General features: G+C 40.3%; 1 protein-coding gene across 1 annotated transcript in view; it reads left to right on the forward strand.

Annotated features, from left to right (window-relative positions):
* The window catches only part of LOC144091764 (enoyl-CoA hydratase EchA19), a 56,535-nt gene extending 43,762 nt beyond the window's left edge, over nt 1-12,773 (forward strand). Inside the window, exons 7-8 of the mRNA XM_077624380.1 lie at nt 8,996-9,111; nt 12,611-12,773. Of these exons, the coding sequence (XP_077480506.1) occupies nt 8,996-9,111; nt 12,611-12,718 (224 nt within the window). The 3' untranslated portion in view covers nt 12,719-12,773. The remainder of the gene's footprint in view (nt 1-8,995; nt 9,112-12,610) is intronic.
* Nucleotides 12,774-18,916: the final 6,143 nt, after the last annotated feature.

Raw genomic sequence — 18,916 nt, forward strand, 5'->3', positions numbered from 1 at the left:
CGGATCGTCTTAGAGCATCCCGGGCAGGAAGGTCCCGGGTTCTCCTCGACGTCGCCTGCCCTTAGGAGGAGTAACCGGAGGTGTGGGGCAGGGCGGACATCTTCGGCTGGATGAAAAACATAGGGCGCCATGTTCCTGGGTGGCAGCTCTGGGTGGTTGTGTTGGATTCGCAGGCCGCGGCGGGCGGCCTCTCGGGAGACACCTCGTGAAGGTTCCAACTGTTGTCTCCCAAAGAGAGCTGTTCATTGTGTGCATACTGTGTCTTGGAAGCCATCTTAATACATTCCTTTTTACTTTACTTTGTACTTTATACTTTAATGTTTTTACAACTTTCTTTGTTCTGTTAGCCTGGCTTGTTTCTGCCACTTCTTTTTTGGAACCATCAGCCATGCCTACGCTGTCACACACATGGGACTAGCTGTTACAATACACAGCAGGAGCAACACCTCAATCCCGCTGGAAATTCGGAGCTGGACAAAAGCGCCGGGAGAAGAAGCAACGCTTCTGACGAACCATTCCATCATGGGATAAGATGGAAGAGCTGTGGGCGCTTACCAGGCCGGAAGCGGAGTCCTGCTCTGCTGCTGTTGTCTTCAGCTCCAGACTACTGAGGAACTGTGCGATAAGCTTGGAAGAGTGACTCTGCATATTCTCTACCTCGGTCACAGTCTGCAGAAGTTCCCCATCTTGTGGAAGACTTCCTGTGTGTGGTTCCAGTTTTTGTCCAACTTTACAACGTCTTTTTTGAGTCTGTATCCGTTTTAGCTACTGCAACCAAGATGGCGCTGTTCAAGTGGCAGCCGGCGGCGGTAGCTCCGTCCACTCTTGCTCGTTTTGTGTTTTTGCTGCTTTTCTGTCTTAATGATCTGGTTTGGTGATTCTTAATGATCCCATTTACTTTGATTTGCTTTGTACTTTGTGCTTTTGCTTTGTTGTTCTGTCTAATCACCCTCTGCTACTGTCACAATGAAATATCCCGAATACGGGATGAATAAAGTTATCCAATCCAATCCAATCCAGCTGCTCTTCTAGCCTGGGCTTTTAGCCCAGTACCGGTGGCAGACCGATTGTAGCCATTCCCCTCTACCGCAACAGCATCAGGGATTCACGCAACACACCGCAAGGCCTGATATTCATTCAGCAGTCAAAACACATACCGGCCAGTATAGGTAAACGGTCTTTTCGGGGTGCAATATGTGTTTGGGGGCCTGCGCCTGACGGTAACGTTGGGTTATCCTTGCTATATGAATGCCTGAGCAGTCCAAATTACTCGCCTATAAAATGTCTTTTTAAAAGTGTGCCAGTTGTTCTTGAGAGTTGTATGCATTCGCAAAAGTGCCCATTTATTAACTGTTAGGTTTATCCAATTGTATGTTTATCCTTAGGTATTTCCAATTCAGCTTTCAATAAAAAAGGCATCTGTAGTCACATCACCATTTAATTCTTGCAAGAAGAGAATACATCCTCCCGCTCGTCCGGTCAAGATTATTCTCTCGAGCGGCATTATGTCCTGCCCATTTAAGGCCTCAAATCAAAACAATTACAAGGTTATCGATTCGATCCAATTGCGTAAGCAAGAAACAAAAAAAATCCATAATCAAGCAAACCTAGCGTCACAAATTAAAACAATATGCCTGATAGCCATCCGCTGAACCAACAACAATTTAAGCGTCCTTCACAGATCTTCATTGCGAACTTGCATCTGGGGAAAGGGTTGAGGCGGGATCTTCCAGTAATCAGTCCTCGGAGCAAGGACTCAGTGTATTGTTTTATGTCCTTGCGAACTTGTATCTCTCGCTGGAGCCAGCTGTCCTGAAGAGCGACCTTGGAGTAAGCGTTTGTCTTCGTTGAAAGCACATATTAATTCTAACTCTAACATAAAAGCGATCAACACATATATATATTGTTTAATATAGTTACACATTTAGGATGAGCATTACTATTCCTAATAAGCAAATATATTGATTAATATAGTAAGCATGTATATTATAAGGCTTTATATTCATTGCAAACACATTTATAATAATGATTACTCCAACATTCCCCCCTATATTATAAATTTGCACATGATCCCCCTAATAAAACTTAAAACACATTTATAATAATGATTACTCCAACATTCCCCCCTATATTATAAATTTGCTTAATAAAACTTCCTTTCGGCTTTATTCCATTAATTTCATAGTTATGAAAACAATTGACTGGCCCTGAACAGGAAGACTGGGGGAAAGTGCACTCAGTCCAAACAGTATGGCACTATTTAAATTATAGCTTCATTACCTATTAATTCCAAATGAACATATAGTAACATCCCAGAATGACCCCAACATTCCCCCCTTTTTTATTATATGTTCGTTATTCATTTTATGGCAAATCCAAGAAGAGAGGGATATCTCCGTTGGCTGTTTTAATTTTACCCGCTTAGGCCCTACTCGTTCGGCAGGTCTGAAAGCAGAAAACAAAATCATTTTCGCCATCATTTTTCATCCTTGGAATTACCATGCTCTTGAAATTCACTGCTTCCCTCAGTATGTTTCATCAACAGAGGCTATAATTCATTCAATTTAGAATTTGTAGGGGCAATCGCAGTGGTTATAAGTCGGCTTATCAAAGATCTTAAGCAGGGAATAATACAACACCCACATAATGTCAAAATCGTAGCAAAAAGGGCTACGGAAAATGCAACAGATTGGGCCAAATCCAAAGGACTTATGCCACCAGCTCCAGGCGGATTCTCTGACTCCAGAATGCTTCTTCATATTGCGGTTGAGGGTCTGCAGGCCACTAATGGCTTGGGTGAGGGACCCACCGGGTGACGTGTTGTTCGGTATGAAGGTGCAACATTGATCTCCAAACATTGCACACACGCCCCCTTGCTCCGCAAGCAGCATATCAACTGCTATGCGATCCTGGAACGCCATACGACTGGTGGCTGCCAATTGTTCCTTTATCGCCACAAATCCCTGTTCGGTATAATTTCCAAGTTTTTTGACATTGTAATGCAGGTAATTTATCCGATCAACATTTTTGTTTGGAGTAATTAAAAGAAAAATAGACTCCCAACCTGCTGCGATCTGATTAGCCAACTTATACTCATCTGGTACGGCCCGGGGATGCCAATCGCATCAATGTATGTTGGATCTCCCTCTCTCCATACCGATCGACACCGTCGGGAGGGACCCATCATCATACTGGATTTCAGCCAATTGTATCTCCTTCACTGTAGATGGAAAAACAGACACTGGTAAAAGCAGTGACCCCAAGGCACAAAGTCCTGCCGCGTTTCAGCAGGAGTCGTATAATTTATTTCCACCCCACCACCATCATAGGTCAGAACGTGGTACCAGGGTGTAGTCGGTTTTAGGACGTGGGCACACCACGTCTCATTTATCGCCTCCAGCTTCAGACCATGCCCTGTAAGGTTTTAAGCAGGTAAAATGATTTAAAAGCGACATGTGTTGAAAAGTTAGGCTTGTCCTTTGCTGCTCTTGTAACTGGGTAGACATTATTCCATTTCTCACAATTCGGGCTTACATTTTCATTTGTCATTATCTCCATTACACAATCAGGAGTAATTTGCGCGGGTACTACTCGTAAGAGATGGCAAGGCCCCATACATGTTATGCAGGTTTGATTTATAGTATTAGCTGCATTTTCCATCAACAGCAACCAATTATTGCCCGTTTGGGAAATCCCTGTTGCAGAAATGAATTCATCATCTGTGGTCTTCTCAGATTTCAATTTTACTACGGCAGATCCGGGTGTTTCCTTCTCTGACGCCCTAAACACAGCCTCCATAGGCATGGTCATTACTGTTGAGACACAAATGTAAAATTTGTAATAAGGGTCTTCCCCACTTGACCATGGACTTAGGAAAAACGTCAGACAAGGAACTTTTCCACAAGTGAATTTGTCAGTCCGAATAACAATTTGTAATGCCCCCACCGTATGGGTTAATTTTATCAAAGGCCTGATGGTTTTTTTCGCACGCGTGTGTCATTCAAGCTTGCCAATCTAGACCAGTTTCTGCAACAAGGTTTCCCCAATCTGTTTTAGGACTGTTATGTACCACACATATTCTATAAAATCCATATGTATCCTTTGAAATGGATATGTAGCTTTTGTAGCTTGACATAAGGGGGAACCCGTGTTTTGGCCATATATCTGCATATAGATTGAATATATAACCTCCCCCTTTTTTGAGGCATGAAATTTACCATGACTCAAAATGACAGCCCTCCTAGATAAGTCTTTTGTTTTTGTTTAGCCCCCCAGGTTCCCAAAATTTCCCATTGCAGAAATAAAAAAAAATTCATTTGGCGAAATTCTTTTCTTTTTTGTTTATGTCCTACTCTGCCGCCGCCGTCCTCGAAAGGCTTATCAGCGATTTCAGAAATATTCCACCTTGATATTAGAATATTGATATATCTTGGTGGCTAGCCAATTGAAACACAAAAGACAGACACTCATCCACGCTCGCACTCATAATCAAGGAATTTAGAGTGCTCCCCCAATCATCCATAATTTTGGTTTGTTGGAGTAAAACTGGAGTACCCAGAGAAAACCTACGAATTCTTGAGAACACCAGGAATACTCCACACTCCGGAAGGTCTGGATCCACTCCGCATTAGTAGATCCTCGAACCGCAAGATTGATGCCTGAAGAAACTAGATAATTAATGTATTAGATTCACATGCCACATATCTAAAAATAGAAATTTGTTCAATTGCCACCGCCCCTTACCCCACTCAGTCAGCATGTAGACTGCCATGCGAGTGGCTGTGATTAACTATCTATTCGCCAATAATGCAATAACGGAAAAGTTGTGACACATTGAAACACACACACACCCCCTTTTATTTAACCGTTTGTAAAAAACTTTATCTCCATGTTCTGCATTAAGTTACACCCCCTTTCAATAATATCGAAATTTGCCCATTCTAGTCAACCCATCTACTTAAAGCATTTCTCCAAGGTTGATATTTTATAATTTGGAGATGTTATTTCTAAAACATAGACATTATTTCATCACTTGTTTCACACCATGAAAGGCCCCACCTGAATTTGTTGTAGATATTCCCCTTTATCTAAGCTTGTTATTGCCAATCGTTATCACCGTAACATTCAGGTGTATTAACCCCATAATTGCAATGCAGTAAGTTTTGGCTAAATTCTTAATTTGTATGCCCCCAAAGTAATAGACAGTAACGTCCCAATAGTCATCAATATGACCTATACCAAAGCATATTCCCCCTTTAGGCCAAACAGGGAACGCCTTTTGTGCACTTAAAGACGCTCCATGTTTCTTATAGGGAAACTATGCCTATCCTAAATCAATTATCTTATCTACCCCAGCCAGGTTCAATTTACCTAATAATTTGGACGAATGCCACGAAATTTCTCATGCAATTTCTGCATTGTTAATTTCATGTCTGATCTCTTTAACAACCAAATAACTCTTAATACCTAAGACATAATTTGTAAATCACCCCATACTATGTTTACTTAAGATAAGAGCTATTTCATATAGCTCTCTGTTACCACAAGATAAATCTACAATAATTAAATTAGAGAAATCAACCTTTTACTAGGCATTTGCTAATTATAATTTTCAACGCTTAATAAAGGACCCACAAATTGTCACCAATATGCCATAATATTGTAAAAAACGAAATTCCATTCATTTTTCTTTAACCAGCCAATCTCCTATATTAAAGTATTTTGAACAATCCAACCATTCAAAAACTGTAATAATATCGTTTTATCCTCCAAAACTAGCTCTCTTCAATTAAGAGCCCTTTGAACTTCACAAATAAAAAATTAAATAATAATAATAGTATTATTCCCAATTCCAAAGCTTTTACCAAATCAATCTTTGCCAAACAGATTTTCTATCACCTCGAAAGACATTTCTGATTAAATCCCAAAAATAAATGCGAAGATAATCGCGGAACCCTGCATCCCTTGCAGACCATGTTTTGTTCTTTTTCTGAAATGTTTAAACGGAAGCGCGTCCTTAGCCGCTGACTGTGACCTTCACGCTCGCTGCAAAAGCAGCATTCTTATCTTTTGTTTACAAATTCCAAAACGCTCTCTTTTCTTTTTGTGCACAATGCCTTGCCTCCTGTGCACAATCATAATATTTTTTAGAGAAGACTAAATTAATAAACTAAATTAATTACTCTCCCGATATCCAACTATATCACAATATTTTGCCAAGACCCCATAATCACAATATGCTGCAAGCATAACTATATCATAGCAAAAACCCATTTCTGCCCTCAAGTTTACTTCAGCACCCCCAAGGCCAATTATTGTAATATTCTCCACGGAAGGGGTCCCCCAAAAATTTTAGTCGCTTGTGCGGTCCGCGCGCATACTATACTGTATTATAATGTCTAACACCATCAAATCAGCCGCACCAAAACAGAGCGCTTCCCCCGCAATCAACGCATTATTTGGCAAGTTTAGAGTATGACAAAAAACGCAGTTTTGGCAACCCCGCTAAACATTTAATTTGCCGTTTTGTATTTCTGTTAACCAAAATATTCCCGCTAGCAGACAGGAACGAAACCAGGATAAGCCACAATAAGCCATTTCATTCCAGTACATTGACAGTACATTTAGATACTATTAAAAAAGTATGTCTAGCACTTGGAAATAACCATTTTAATTGCTGTTTTACAACTTTCAGCATCACACAAAAAAATCCAATTGAATTCATTCACAAAGAATGTGATCTCTGGTTTAAAATTAGCTCCACATCCTCATGTTCAAAATCCTCATTAAAATCATTTTGAGCAGGCCTGTCTTGTTTTTAGAGACCTTTTTGTCCAGGCAATCACGCGATATATGCCCCAATTCTCCACAAACCCAGCACATAGCATTTTTGAAAACCCGATTTCCGTTTAACCTCATTTGTTTTGTTTTTTTCCAACCCCTTGGTAACATTTCTATTCTGTCCCCGTCAGCCGAGGAGGCCGCGCTATCTTTTATTTTATTTTTACACAACGGACCCGTTTTATCACCCTTCTTTCTGTGGAACAAGCCGCCTCGCTTGTTATCAACATTTTGGCTCTCACTCCGCTCAATTTTCCTAACGTTCCCATCACAACGCTTTTTTGCCATCAAGAACCAATAATTTGTATCCTCATATCCATTATTATCCATTTTACACAGATTACTCTTGTGCTTAGCGCGCATTTTATCTCGTAAATCCAGTATTTTATGCATATTAAGCTGTCCAGTAAACCCATATTCGCTTATCCATAAGTTTAGGTGTTTAACTCTTGTAGCGCTTTGACTTTCAACAAACTTCCAATCTCTACACGGCAGACGCTGTTTTGGATCGTCGTCGCTAGCCGCTTTTTCATTCGAGCTGCCCATTTTTGGAGGGAGCTCGCGTGCACTCAGTTATCAGTTAGCAAATTTATTTTCCGCGGAAGGACATACGTAACACACGCAACACGTAACACACGCAACACAAATGTATACCCTAGCGTGATATACTGTCAGAGTTATATTTGTACCTTCCGTACAGGACACCCCGAACTGCCCCAAATTCCTAGTGTATAACCTAGCGTGAAATACTGTCAGAGCTATATTTGTACCTTCCGTACAGGACACCCCGAACTGCCCCAAATTCCTAACGTATAACCTAGCGTGAAATACTGTCAGAGCTATATTTGTACCTTTCCGGACCGCGGCACAGGACACCCCGAACTGCCCCTAGTTTTATAGACTCATGCTCTGTCTCTTTACCTGGCAGCGACTAGTATACCCAGGGTTTTACGCAGTCCCCTGGACGCGAGTCTCATTTAAAAAATTGACCTTACGTGCAATGCCCCTTCGCGCATTTGGAACCCGTCAACAAACGCAGACATTCACGTGGACTTACCAGATATGACACCAGATGTCTCTTTCAGAGGGTTAGTCGTCAACCGTCGAGAATCCAAGGCGCCCCTTCGAGTTATCCAGCCCGGAAAAGGGTATTTAAGCGCCGTGCACGGTCTTTCCAGATATCGAACGGAAGCGACCTGGATTCTGCTTCGGTATCTTGACCACAGGCTCGAAGGACCAAATGTTAGGTTTATCCAATTGTATGTTTATCCTTAGGTATTTCCAATTCAGCTTTCAATAAAAAAGGCACTTGTAGTCACATCACCATTTAATTCTTGCAAGAAGAGAATACATCCTCCCGCTCGTCCGGTCAAGATTATTCTCTCGAGCGGCATTATGTCCTGCCCATTTAAGGCCTCAAATCAAAACAATTACAAGGTTATCGATTCGATCCAATTGCGTAAGCAAGAAACAAAACAATTCCATAATCAAGCAAACCTAGCGTCACAAATTAAAACAATATGCCTGATAGCCATCCGCTGAACCAACAACAATTTAAGCGTCCTCAACAGATCTTCATTGCGAACTTGCATCTGGGGAAAGGGTTGAGGCGTATCTTCCAGTAATCAGTCCTCGGAGCAAGGACTCAGTGTATTGTTTTATGTCCTTGCGAACTTGTATCTCTCGCTGGAGCCAGCTGTCCTGGAGAGCGACCTTGGAGTAAGCGTTTGTCTTCGTTGAAAGCACATATTAATTCTAACTCTAACATAAAAGCGATCAACACATATATATATATATTGTTTAATATAGTTACACATTTAGGATGAGCATTACTATTCCTAATAAGCAAATATATTGATTAATATAGTAAGCATGTATATTATAAGGCTTTATATTCATTGCAAACACATTTATAATAATGATTACTCCAACATTAATAATTTTATATAAAAGATTAAAAGTGTGCACACATTCCTTTCTCTCTCAGCTACCATCAGTGCCATCTCTAAAACTTTTTTAAAAGTTGATTTTGCTTTTAACCCTGCATGAACCTCAACTATTTTTAATGTCTTATGCCTTATTTGTTTTGCTTGTTTGATCTTTTATATTTTACCCTCTCCTTCCCTCATTTACGACTTCTGCATTGCAACCACAGGATTACAGGCCGCTCTACAGATAGCCGAACAGATCATCTTATTCCCTCAAGAATGCATGAGAGTTGATCGCTTGTCGGCCATCTACAGCTGCTACGAGGCATCCTCCTTTACACAGGTACAGTACAGTACACGGTACCTCGTTTACATATTTTAAACTGACAATGCTCTAGACTGCTCCAAATGAGGAATTACTGCCTATAGGTTTTGAAACAATGCATTTTTTCTTTTGTTCACATCTGTGAGATCAGTAGATTTGGTGATTTATTTCACCTTTCTAAATTTAATGATTAATGATCTTGAAAGTTTTTCATTGCTGACACAATTATGCACAATGTTTGAATCTGCTTTTGGTGCATAATTTAGCTAATAAAACATTTATTCAATGAGCCAATTCGGGCTTGAATTTTTAAATTCTGACCCTAAAGTGGAAGGTTTGGGTCCACTTTTCTCCTAATAAAAACAAGTTTATCGTAGACATAGTGTGGCTTTAATTCAAGATTTTATTTTACTTCAAGCCCTTCAGCTTCATTATCATTATTATTTTCATCAAGGTACAAACTAGAGCTGGGCGATAAAACGATAACGGTAATTATCGTGAAATAATTTTGTCAACAATAATAATAAAAACTTTCGATAAAAATTTGATAACTTTAAACTGCAATTACACCACCTGACCACAACAGAGAACGGGGGCTCTGCTGTGACATGAACGCAAGTTCCAGACCAACGCTCAGGAGAAGAAGAGGATAAGGAAATATGTTTTTAGCTTGATTAGTAATAAAGGCTAATACAGAGCAATTACACAAAAGGACAATAACATGGCAACTCAGAGCTGCGTCAAAAATCATATTTCGTAGTGGGTAAAGAGGATTTTCTGATTTTGTGACCCTTTTTAGTGGCATTGGCAATGCGTACATGAATAAAGCTTGATATTATCTAACTTTCTCATGCTTTTTAAATTAGTTTCCTTTTTTTCAATATTTAATACATGTGAAGACATAAACAAAACAGCAAAAAACTATTACTCACGTCTTCATTTTGTGGACATAGCTAACATACGTCTACATCTACACTGCTTGAACCAACATATTAGAACGCATGCATATCAGTGAAAAGGTGAGCACAATACTTTCAAAATAATTAGACGTTTTGACAACGTGCAAAATGCAAAACTTATTTACAACATGACGTTCCTTTTCGAACACAATCAAATAGTAAGTTAAAATGGCAAGCAAAAGACGAAAACCTTCAGCATTTTTTTTTTCATGTAAATTGCTGAAAAAAGGCATTGCTTCATTGTTTTTCTTTCTTTAGTAGTTTTGATACAAAATGGGTATTTAGTAGTTTGGTAAAGATTGGCGTAGTAAACTACGGAAGATTCGGAGTATTTGGCAGCTCTGCCGTGACAAACAAGGGTCAAAGACACACAAATAAGGAACTCACTGCCGGCCAAAGCTGATCAACCATGGTTCGGGAGAAGGTTAAAAAGGGCCTTTAAAGGGGCCTTTTGGTCCAGTGGTTGCCCTCATAAACCGTCAGTGGCTGCTACCCCGACCGGAATGACATTGACGTGTGTTCCTCTTCCCATGGGCTCACCACCTGTGTGAGAGGCCAAAGAGGTCGGTCGGGTGTGACGACAAGTTGAATTGGGTGGCCGCCAAAAGAGGGATCCTTTGTGGTCCGATCCCGGGCTGCAGAAACTGGCTTTTTGGACGTTGAATGTCTTCTCTCTGGTTGGAAAAGAGCCTGAGCTAGTGCGTGAGGTTGAGAAATTCTAGCTTGATGGTATCGGGCTCTATGCACAGCTTGGGTTCTGGTACCACTCCTCTCGAGGTGGGTTGGACAGGCTTCCACTTTACCCATCCTTTTTGGAGTCCTTGGATGGTGTGCTGGAGAGTGCTTCTAAGCAAGGCTCCCTCATTCTTCTGTGGGACCTCAATGCTAACATGGGCAATGACAGTGAGACCTGGAGGGGCGAGACTGGGAAGAACGCCCCCCCTTGATTGGAACCCAAGTGGTGTTCTATTGTTGGATTTCTGTGCTCACCATGGATTGACAATAATGAACACCATGTTCAAACAAAAGATTTTTAGTATAAAAAAAGTTCATAAAAATGTCAAAATTCAGAGCTTGCTTGCTGGGCGGCAAGGAACCTTGGTGAAGGTGGATTCTATTCAGAAATGCGAGCCCTGGGCGACCGTACGGCATACGCTGTAGCCCTAGATCGAAAATAGAGCTCGCTCAGTACACTGAACGGCCAGGAGCTGATGGTGGAATTTCCCAGAAATGTTTCTAGACGCAACAGAGGAGCAACATGGAAACTCGCTTACCTGTGCCTGCCATTGCTCGCTCAGGGCACCGCCATCTTACCGTATTTAAACGTGCTCTGACTGGCCAGATGTGTACGTAGTGTTTACCACGTGACTTCCTTTTTAAATTCGTCTACGTGCAGGCAACGAATTTGAAAGTTTAGCTGCATGATTGTACATTTGTGATTCTGAAATAAAACAAAATTCAGCTTTGATTTTTTTCTTCCTATTTATTGTTCGAAAGTGACAACTATTGCAGGAATATGAACCATCGAAATAATCGAGATATTTTAACATTAAAAGTTTAATTTCCCCCAAGACAATGACGGCAATAAAGATGATGATTGTGGTCTTGGTACTTTCGGAAATCACGAGAAATTTTCAATATGACATGCAGTTTTGTAACAACGGGTCCTGGAGATTGTCATAGCCATGGAACAAGGCAATTGTCTTGACAGTTTTCATGTCCTTGTACAAAAGCATATTTGTACCAAAAAAAAGCAGTCACAAGATATCATCCCTGTGTGCCGCAAATCTTTTGCAAAATCTCCTCCTGAAGATTCCATCGATGATCCAATGGTTCTGGGGAAAAAGTTTTGAACTAAAGCTCCCAATAACCTTTTTTTTAATTTAAATAAAATAAGTTTCATTGTGAGTATAGTGTTTAAAGTATTTACATTTTTTTAATATATATTTTTAATATATTTAGATATTAATAGATGACAGTATTACACTTCTCGATAATGGTACTTGTGTCCTCGTATTTCTGTATAGGTGCAAAAATATGTAGTATGGTAGTAATAATGTCCGTTTGTTGTAAATAGTACATAATATTTATCACATTTCTATGTTATGTATACTGTATTCATTTGTGTGTTTGTTTTTGTTTTTTATACATGTTTATCATTTTATGTTTACAAAGCTTGGCAATGTATTTTTGTGAAATTATGAAGGCACATAATTACACTTACCAACTATTGAGTGGTAGCCCGTCAATGTTGCAAGTCAGCACAAATGGGTTGGCATCTGTTGGCCAAAATTTGCATTGTAGGAATAGGGATATTCATGGCAATAAGCAAATAAAATGTCGATAAAACATTTTATATCGTTTTGGCAATATCATCTGGCTGGCCAACTTGCCAAGCACAGTGCTACGTAGTGGATCACAGCAATATGTGTAAAGCGATATATCGATGTGTGAATCCACATACCTATAATGGCTCATTATTGTGAAATATCAAGAAAAACACATTTAGAACAAGAGGATTAATTTTATTTTTTGCGGTTTTGACTCCATTTCCCAAGGCCATGCAATATGAGATTGACCATGGAGAACCAATCATCTTGTCTGAAGGTGTTGCTGGGGCAACAAAATTCACTACTGGAACTGGACAAGAAGAGAAATTTCCTTGAGGTTTTTGTATGATGTGTGGGCTATGTTGCAAAATACATTTGAAGTCTGACCATTCTCCAAGGATTTACTGAGTTTTTTAATTGTGTCCATAAAAACAGATAATTCACTTGAGTGGCTTTGGGGAAAAATAAAAGGATATAACCAGAATAGAAATAGAATGGTGATCACTAAAGCAGGGGTGTCATACTACTCACACAGCACTGAGTTCGGAGGGAGGTCAGCTGAGGTGCTTCTCATTATCAACAAATTGAAGCAACACTGGTGCAAGCCTATTAATGTTTCCAAGATAAAAGGACCGACTTCAATAGCAGCTGTCTCAACTCGTTTTTGTAAGACAAGGCTGTCGGCACCACACAAGAGAAGATCCTGATGATTGTTAAAAGAGTCGGATATGAGGTTTAAAAAAGTGTGAGTATTGTGCTGGGGACATTGCGATGTTGCGGCCCCCAGGCAATCTACCAATAATACTCGTAGATCATGATCAGTGTAATGAGCACCCTTGCTTTAACATGTTTGTTCTTAGTTTCTCCTAAAATAAAAAAATGCCCTCCCAAAAATGTTACTTATATACTTGTTAGGGTAATTAGTCTTACATTATTATATATTTGCTTGCAATGAAGAAAGTGCTTCACTTACTACATCTAAAATGCCTGCTTGCAACGGAGTAAATGCTCTGCTCCTTAATTAGAATAAACAAAAGGGAAGCCGAATCCACTTGGACTGCTGGGATGTGGTGAAGATCCTTCGGCTGCACATGACCTTCATTTGTTTTGACTATTTGACGTCTCACTTCTGTTTCCCACCCCTGCCTTGAGAGTTGAGACGTCCATTGTAACTAGTGTCCTTGAAGTTAATAAACAAGAAAAGAAGCGTATGACGACGGAACGAAGCGGGGACTAAACCTCACTGGTTCGATTTCTCCTTGCAAGAAAAAATCCAGAAGATTGTCTTTTCTCTATATTTGTGCGTGCATTTGGGAATGCCTTTTGGTGAACCTAACATATTGGTCCGTCACGCCTGGGAGTCAATATACCGAAGGAATCCAGGCACTTAGTCGACATCTGGGAAAAGACCGTGGCCACGGCATCTAAGACCCTTTGCGGGCTGGAGTTCAGCTGAGCGCCTGGGTTCCCGACGGTTGAAGACTTAACCAAAAAGAGTTGAAGACATCTCTGGTGAGTCCATATGAATGTGTCCATTCATGAGGGGTTCCAAATGTGAGGGAATCATTCATATTCCATTCGTGAGGGGGGTCCGAATGGAGGAGATCGCGTGCGGGGGACGGGGATGTTAAAACCTTGTAAATACTAGTAACTAACAGGTGAAGAGACAGAGTATTAGTCTATAAAACTGTAAGGGCATCGGTTGTCCTGTACCTAAGCCGGTCGGTACTTAAGTTCCGAGAGTATACTTGTGTGTTGCGTGTGTAATGATAACCTAAGGAAAACAAACAAAGGGGAAGGAAAAAATAAAAATAACGGGGAAATTACTGCTCTGATTACACACCTGTTTCAAAATGGTGAGATCGAATAGCAAGGCGGCTAGAGAAAACGATCGAAAACAGCGTCTGGTGTGTGAGGATTGGAAATTTGTTGAGAATCAAAGTGCTTCAAAGGTTAAAGATTAAACACCTAAATTTATGGATAAACAAATATGGGTTTGCTGGCCAGCTTACTATACATAAAATAGTAGACCTGCAGGACAAAATTCGCACTAAACGAAGGGGTGATCTATATAAAATGGAGAAAGATGGATATGATGATACAAATTTTTGGTTGTTAATGGCAACGACAGGTCAAGATGGGAATGCAAAGAAAGCAGAGCGAGTTGTTTTGTTTCGGAGAAAAGTAAAAATATTACTAGACTGAGGAGTGAAATGTATGACGGAAAAAGCATTGTTTTAATTATTTACACATTTATCTAATTGCGGAAACTTATTTAAGTTTTGACTATTATTTATATTGGCATTACGGCAGATAAACTGACACAATGTGTTGTGTGAGTTGGGATCGAGACTACGTTTAGGGATTTTTTAAGGTTTCTGGTTGTTAGTTCGGGGGGTTGATCGTCTGATTTGGGAAGACGTCAGCACGAATTTAGTAAGAATTGTCTGTGGAAGTGAAATATGAGGGTGTCAGGAAGAAATCAGAATTTAAACGATTCTCCAAGTAAAACATTGACAGATCCCTTCCGTGAAGACATTACATCAATTGGCCCTTGGGGTTGCTGAAGCAAACTTGTGTGTGCAAAAAAATGTTTTTGTTATGGGATGAAATTGTGCTTGCAGCATATTTTGAGATGATGGAGTCTCGGCAAATTGTTTGATGTGGTTGGAAACCCAATGGGGATTTATCTTATAATGGACTAATGGTAGTCTTCTCCAAAGTAAAACATTGGTGGATCCATTCCGTGAAGACATTACATCAATTGACCCCTGGGGTTGTTGACGCAAACTTGTGTGTGCAAAAAATGTTTTTGCTATGGGATAAAGTTGTGCTTGCAGCATTTTTTGAGATTATGGGGTCTCGGCAAATTGTGTGATGTGGTTGGAAACCGGATAAAGATTTAGCTTATTATGGACTAATGGTAGTCTTCTCTAAAATGCAATATTCACAGCTAAAAAGCGATATTTGAAACATGATAGCTCGCTGGGGAGGCATTTGTAAACAAAGCAAAACAAGGAATTTGTGACAGATAAGGTGTGTGAGAGAGGAGAAATCCTGCTTTTGGAGCGACTCTAAAGCTCACAGTTAGCGGCTAAGAGCGTGCTTCCGTTAAAAAAAATTCTGAATAAGAGCAAAACATGATCTGGAGGAAATGCAGGGTTCTGCGGTTACTTTCGCATTTTTTGGATTTTACACAAGAATGTCTTTCAAGGTATAGACAATCTGTTTGGTAATAGATTGGTTAGTTTGGCTTCGAAATTGGGAATGGAGCAAGAGAGCCATTTTTGACCAATTTGTTGATTTCGAAGGTGTGGGGTTTGTAAAAGAGCTTCAGGAGCAGGCACAGAAAGAGTGAGACCAATTTGAAGGAAATAAGTTTATTACCCGACCACAGGGTGGGGAGAAAGCTCTAACAGTTGTGAACGCATAGCCTGTTGTCCTTGCAACTCTCTCTGAACGAACAGTGGGTGCGTCTATATATACATGAACAACAGGGCAAAGTCTCTATGACAACGATGTAGGGCAGAGTTTATGCAAACAAAACTTTGGGCTGATACGTTTAGACGTTTGCAGGGCTAAGTTTGTACAAACAAGATATTTTTATAACTCACACAAACTGGCGCAATGCGAACAAACAATTGCAAAGCAAGTTGGCCAGCTTATTTTACATTGCACAATACGAACAAACAATTGCAAAGCAAGTTGGCCAGCTTATTTTACATGGTGCAATGCGAACAAACAATTGCAAAGCAAGTTGGCCAGCCTATCCTACAGAAGGGCTATGAGATAAAGAAAACTAGCTTTTGGAGGATAAAAGATTATTAATACAGTTTTTGAATGGTTGGTTTGTTCAAAATACTTTAACATGAGAGATTAGTTGATTACAGAAAAAGGGATGAGAAAATAGACAATATTATGACATATTGGCAACAATTTGCGGGTCCTTTATTAAGCACTGAAATTTGTCATTAGGAAATGCCTAGTCAAAGGTTATTTTTTCTAATTTACTTATTGTGGGTTTTAATTGTGGTAGGAGTGAGCTACAGAAAATGGCTCTTATCTTAAGTAAACATCGTCTCGAGTCGGTTGCAGGAGGAACTCAGCCAGTGATTTTATCCTTGGGTAGGTTAGCAATATGGGGGTGATTTGCGAAATAGATCTTAAGTATTAAGAATTATTTGGTTGTTAATGATATAAAACATGAAAAGAACAATGCAGAAATGCCATTCATCCAAATAATTAGGTAAATGGTACCTGGCTGGTTTAAATAAAATAATTGATTTAGTATAGGCATAATTTCCCCAGGCTTGAAGAGGCATGGAGTATTTTGAGTGCACGGAAGACATTCCCTGTTCTGTCCTGGGTGGGTGGAATATACTTTGGCATGAGTCATTTTTGATGACTATTAGAATATTACGGATTGCATAAGCATCGAACAATTGATGTCAACCAAATGAGGTTGCTTTCTATTGCTTTAAAGGCATACAAATAAAGAGAACTTTATGTTAAAACTTACTGACTTGGCATTGCAAGCATGGGGTTTAATGCAGCTAAATGTTAGAGTACAGAGATAACCCTTGGCAAGGACAATCTTAGATAAGTGGGAAATTGACAATTCTCCAAGCTCCAAAATCTAGCTAAGAAACAGATTGTTTGTCGCTTTGGGTTTGACAAAATGTGTTGGCGCATGATTTCTGGAATATTTGGGGAATGTGAATCCCATTTCTAAAACAAATTCGAGGAAATTTGGAAATTGGCTCTATTATGCACTGGACGCCCGAATTCTAGGGGACCTTTTATGGCATGAAACAAGTGCTGGAAATATCAGCCTCTGAGTAATGGTTTATGTAGACGGGTTATCTACGAAACAATGGCATGGCCAAAACTCAAATGGAATACCGTGACCGGACGTTTGGTCGCCGGACGTTTGGTCGCGGGACGTTTGGTCGCCCGGACGTTTGGTCGCCTGGACGTTTGGTAGAACGGACTTTTGGTAGAACGGACGTTTGGTAGGTCAGGTTCAAATTATGACAGAGAGTTTACTGTTGAAACCAGCTCTCAAAATTGTAATCATGAGGGAGAGTGAGTTTAATATCTAAATATCTACTGTTGACAGAGAGTTTACTGTTCTCAAAATTGTAATCATGAGGCAGAGTGAGTTTAATATCTAAATATCTAATATCAAAATATCAATAAAAGCACTCATTTAACACACATTATTATTTTATTAAACAAATAAAAGTGGGGATGTTTGAATTAAATGTTTCCACCGGCCATCCGGGTGCTACGCTAGATCTACATCTGGGTTACCACGAGCGATCTTCATTCTATTCTGGGCGGCCACGACCTATCTCCATTCTTTCTTGGACGGCGTGCAATCACAGACGGTCGACGGAACCAAACGACCGCGAATTGACCGTAAGTAGCACTGTTTAATGAAAATGACCTGGACATTTTGTCACCCAATGTTAAAATCTACCAATTGCATGCCAATTGGGTGGACATATTTGTTCATATCTATACAAGCGACGACGACGATCGAAACGGCCGTGCGCGCGCCTGTGATCGCGAAAAGTTTACACTGAGTATATAAAAAATGTTGCATGCTAATTGGGGTAAAATGTTTTCTCTTACAGGCAATACAGAACAGTAGAGAAGCTGCATTGTCGAACACGGCAGATTTTCTTAATAAATACCCAGTAAAGCTTTTAGTAACTGCAACTAATGTATATATATATACCGTATTTTCACGACTATATGGCGCATCGTATTTTTAGCCGCAGTGTCAGTAACGAGTGCTATTTCTGTATTTTAAACACACAAAGGATGCACCGTTTTTTTAGACGCATATATATTTCATATGGATGAACATCGAAAAAGCAATAGCGCTGGCTACCGGAAGCAGCCCATTTCCGGGTTCCGGTACGCAGTGACTGCTGGGATATATAGTTCTTGCACGCTAACACCCACACGCTAAAAACACGTTTTTAAAAAGGCAACGGAAGCAAAACTGAGTTCGGTTGTACTTTATTTAGACATTTTACAACTTACTCACGTCATCATCACCCACAAATCCATCAAAGTCCTCATTTTCTGTGTCCGAATTAAACAATTGCCCAAACGAGTCTTCCAAAAAGCCGGGTCCCCTCTCTTCGTTCTCAGAGTCACCGTCATTTCCATGTGGCTCCTTAGAAATGATGCCGGCTTTGGCAAAAGCTCGAACAACCGTGCAAGCAGACACGTTCGCCCAGGCGGCCACAATCCATTCGCAAATCGTAGCGTAAGAAGCCCGGCGCTGCCTGCCACTTTTCGTGAAGCTGTGTTTGCCAGCGATCATCCACTGCTCCCACGCCGCTCGTAACTTTGATTTGAAAGCCCGGTTGATGCCGATGTCCGGCGGTTGTAATACTTTGGTCAAGCCTCCGGGAATGACGACAAGCTCCAAGTTCATTTTCATGACTTGGTTTTTCACCGTTGATGTGAGATGAGCACGTATGGAGTGGCAAATCAAAAGTGACGGCGAGCCGTGAA

This window comes from Stigmatopora argus, chromosome 17 (assembly GCF_051989625.1).
Source record: "Stigmatopora argus isolate UIUO_Sarg chromosome 17, RoL_Sarg_1.0, whole genome shotgun sequence".
In the NCBI taxonomy this organism is placed as follows: Eukaryota; Metazoa; Chordata; class Actinopteri; order Syngnathiformes; family Syngnathidae; genus Stigmatopora; species Stigmatopora argus.